This window comes from Varanus komodoensis, unplaced genomic scaffold (assembly GCF_004798865.1).
Source record: "Varanus komodoensis strain SLA01 unplaced genomic scaffold, ASM479886v1 scaffold704, whole genome shotgun sequence".
Classification (NCBI taxonomy): Eukaryota; Metazoa; Chordata; class Lepidosauria; order Squamata; family Varanidae; genus Varanus; species Varanus komodoensis.
The window spans coordinates 17,698-21,126 of NW_025336353.1; the positions used below are offsets into that span (position 1 = coordinate 17,698).

The 3,429-nt window shown below is 42.9% G+C and overlaps 1 protein-coding gene across 1 annotated transcript in view; it reads right to left on the minus strand.

Moving 5' to 3' along the window:
• Positions 1–1,870, minus strand: part of LOC123034680 (connector enhancer of kinase suppressor of ras 2-like) — a gene marked incomplete at its 3' end in the record, with an annotated part of 13,432 nt that extends 11,562 nt beyond the window's left edge. Inside the window, exon 1 of the mRNA XM_044452232.1 lies at positions 1,418–1,870. Coding sequence (XP_044308167.1) covers positions 1,418–1,630 — 213 coding nt within the window. The remainder of the gene's footprint in view (positions 1–1,417) is intronic.
• Positions 1,871–3,429: the final 1,559 nt, after the last annotated feature.

Genomic DNA, 3,429 nt, shown 5'->3' on the forward strand with positions numbered 1-3,429 from the left:
AAACTACTGCACTCCTTTAGATAACATCCATGAACATTGAAACAGTTAAAATAGCAAAGCCTCTAGCATAGGAAATTAAGGGGGGAAGGTTTAAGAAACATGAGAAACTGATTTGCGGTTTTCCTGAACAACTGAACTATGACCACTCTTGTGGTCATTTTTTTGGGTAAACTTTGTGTTTCTGTATGTTTTAATGAGCTACAGTTTTAATCATAAGGGAAAACATATGGCAGGAGGCAGATCATGGGCTCCAAGGGCTATCCTTGATTAGACCCAAAATGGCCAGATTTCATATGGATCAGAAGATCCCTAGTAGTGCAACAGTTTCAGTCCTGGAAATGGGGACTCCACCTTCCATAAAGGCAGGCAGCACTGAGCACTGTGAAAGTGCCAATAGGATCAGATCTGCCCCTCCAAAAAGCATTCTTGCTGCAATAGGGAGGGAGTTCTGTCTGACTAAGGACTGCTGAAAACTCGGAACTGCAGATCCAGCCCGCACTGCACTTTCAAAAGGCACTCCTGCCCAGGCAAGAGGAAACAGTGCTTGGAAAACACAGATCCAGCTGCAGCTCCATTTACAAAATGTGTCCCCTTGCATGAGGGCAGGCCGAGGATGGCCAGTTAGGACTGTGACATTAACAAAAAAGAGGACAGATGGATGATGTGAGATGGCAAGGGATATGGGTAGATGGTGTGTTTTGAATGAGGGTACGAATATGTGCATAAAGAATGAGGCATGTGTCTGAGTGCAAGGCCAGTGCACGAAAACAAACTAATGGAAAGGACTGAATCTCACACACCCCAAACATCCCTCTTTTCATGAGCACTGTGAAGGGGAGTGTATGTGTATCTCTATGGGAGAAGAACAGTGCAGAGTGGTGATGTCCTGAAGATCATCTCTCAACACACACACACGAATATATTAGGCAAATATATTAGGAGAATTCTTTGGATAGAAACAGTGTGCAACAGTAATGATCCTTCGGAGGGAAATGGAAGGGAAGGAAAGCAGTGGGGGCAGTTCTGGCTCTGCACATTGATGGCCTACAGCCCACAACCGAGTACTTTTGAGGCAATGTGGCCCTCCGTAGAAAATAGGTTGCTTCCTCCCAAATTAGACAATATGCCCTCCTATGTAATTTGAGAAGAACGCATCTTGTTTACAGCAGTAAAAGGGCATACAGAGACTCCACAAAGCATGCAGTCATTCTCAGCTGTTTCTGGCAAATACACAATCATTTCCAGCTTGATGAAAGACACTGTTGTTTGAAGAGGGCTAACATTAATTGTATGCGACCAGGCTTAAAATTCCTGCCTTTCCAACTGCTGGTGTTGCAATTCATATTTAAGCCTTGCAGCTACATATTTTAATTTAGAAAAATTCCCAGGGTTTCCCATCTGCCCCAAAGAAATTTACCAATGCACAGAGTAGGTCAACTGCTTCCAAGATAAGTTCTTGATGGCCAATTCGAGTAACTCCCAGATCCTCCAGTTCTTGGTGAGTGATGCGCAGTAGCTGGTCACCACCAATCTTCTCTCTCTCAAAATTCTTGATATACTGCTGCAGGCAATCATCAAGACCTAGAACAAAAAAAGAAAGAAAGATCATGAACAGAATGTAATTTTGCATGTGTGCAATAAGCCATTTGTAACCTAAATTAGACACTGACCTGGTTCACATGTAATGCCAAGCCAGTGTGTGTTAATTAGCCCACAGAGCTTCATGGGGTGTGCTGGTCACTCTTTTTAACAGGACAGCCATGTCTGGCATGTGCTATGTCTTGTCATCTCATACAAGCTCAGCTGGGTAATCCAAGAATTAAACGATCTTCCCATAACCCTTGAACAATCGGAGCTGAATTGTCTTCCCTCAGGAAATCCAACCATGCCACTCATACAAAGATACTGTATTCTGCCTGGCTTGTTCCTGAGTGGATGCCTGCTTTTACATGCCTGCTTTCCACAGTTCTGCTAGTGAGGCCTGATCATATCCCAGAGATGCCATTTCCACTTAAGTTCACCCCACCACTGAGGATCTCCTTCTGATCTAAGGCAAGTGCGATCGGCTAGAACACCCACTTTTTAATCTTTCTCCCTTGACCTTCCAATCTCTCCTTGTCAAATAAACTCAAGTATTTTGGCTTGTAATCTGCCTCCAGATTACAGTAAAGCTCCTCTTTATGGAAAAGCTTTTTCTTTTTTCAGAGAACTCTACTACTTTGAGCAAGTAGTTCAGTAGTAAACACAGTAGAGCTCAGTTCAACCCCAGACAACTCCAGGTAAGGATAGGCAAGTATCCTGCTTGGAATCCTGGTGAGCTGCTATCAGTCAGCATCAACAATACTGAGCAACAGTCTGATGCTAACCTGGTTCACATGACACAGAAAGTTATTCTGAGTAAAAATAACAAATAAATAGCCACAGTTCAGGCTGGACCCATGTGGCCGCTACTTTGAATATGCAAGCCCAGTCAGCATGGGTCATTCAACTGTTAAACAACCTTCACTTAGGTATCAATTAATACCAGGGTTGTTTAACCTTTGAATTACCTATGGTGGCTGGGTTCACATGAGGTGGCACAACTCCCAACTGAAGGTTCCATTTTCAAAATGGCAGTCATATGCAGCATGTGTTGTGGCTTATCTTAGATTCAACAGCCAATGACAGCTGGCCATGTCATGCACACCGGCCCTCAGTATAAGGTTGCTTCCTATGTACTTCTGTTTACACCTGTAGATTTGTCAAATGTGCTACTTTCCAGGTCTGCTATGCAAATGCAGAAAAGAAGAGAGATCCAGATAGGAGACTGATAAGTTACTAAGAAGCACTAGAACAGCATTTGGAACCAGTAAATCTCCATGTAAACTCATCTGGATCAAAGCTGAGAAGAAAACATGCAAGATTCTGTGTGTCACCTGCCCCTGCTAAAGCACATATGACCAAAGGCCAAACCACATTACCTAAAATCACATGAATGACCTTTTTAAATGATACAGAAACATGGGGGGGGGGGGCAATCAGCATTCCAACACTGAAAAGGAATGGATGGAGGCCCAGCCCTTTGTTGATGCCATCCCATTAGTCCTGACCAGTATCCTGTCCTGATTCTGTATAGTCCACATTACAAGAAAAGCTGCCCACTTCTGTATTTTTTCAGGTCACTTTCTTTAACAGTTCACATCCAGCCCTAGTATGTTCTATAATTCTCAAAGATGTTTATGGTTCTGGCTCAGGATGAATATACACCTTGCTTCAGTAGATCAGATAAAATGTTCTAAAGATGTTGATATGTCTGATATTTCTAAACGGAACCAATTCATTGTCTATATTAATGGGGACCTCAAGCAGTGCAGTCAAGGGCGTTATGGATCTCTCTGGTTTTATTAACTTCCAAAACTGAAGAAATGGCTGTAATCAAAGAAAAACCTA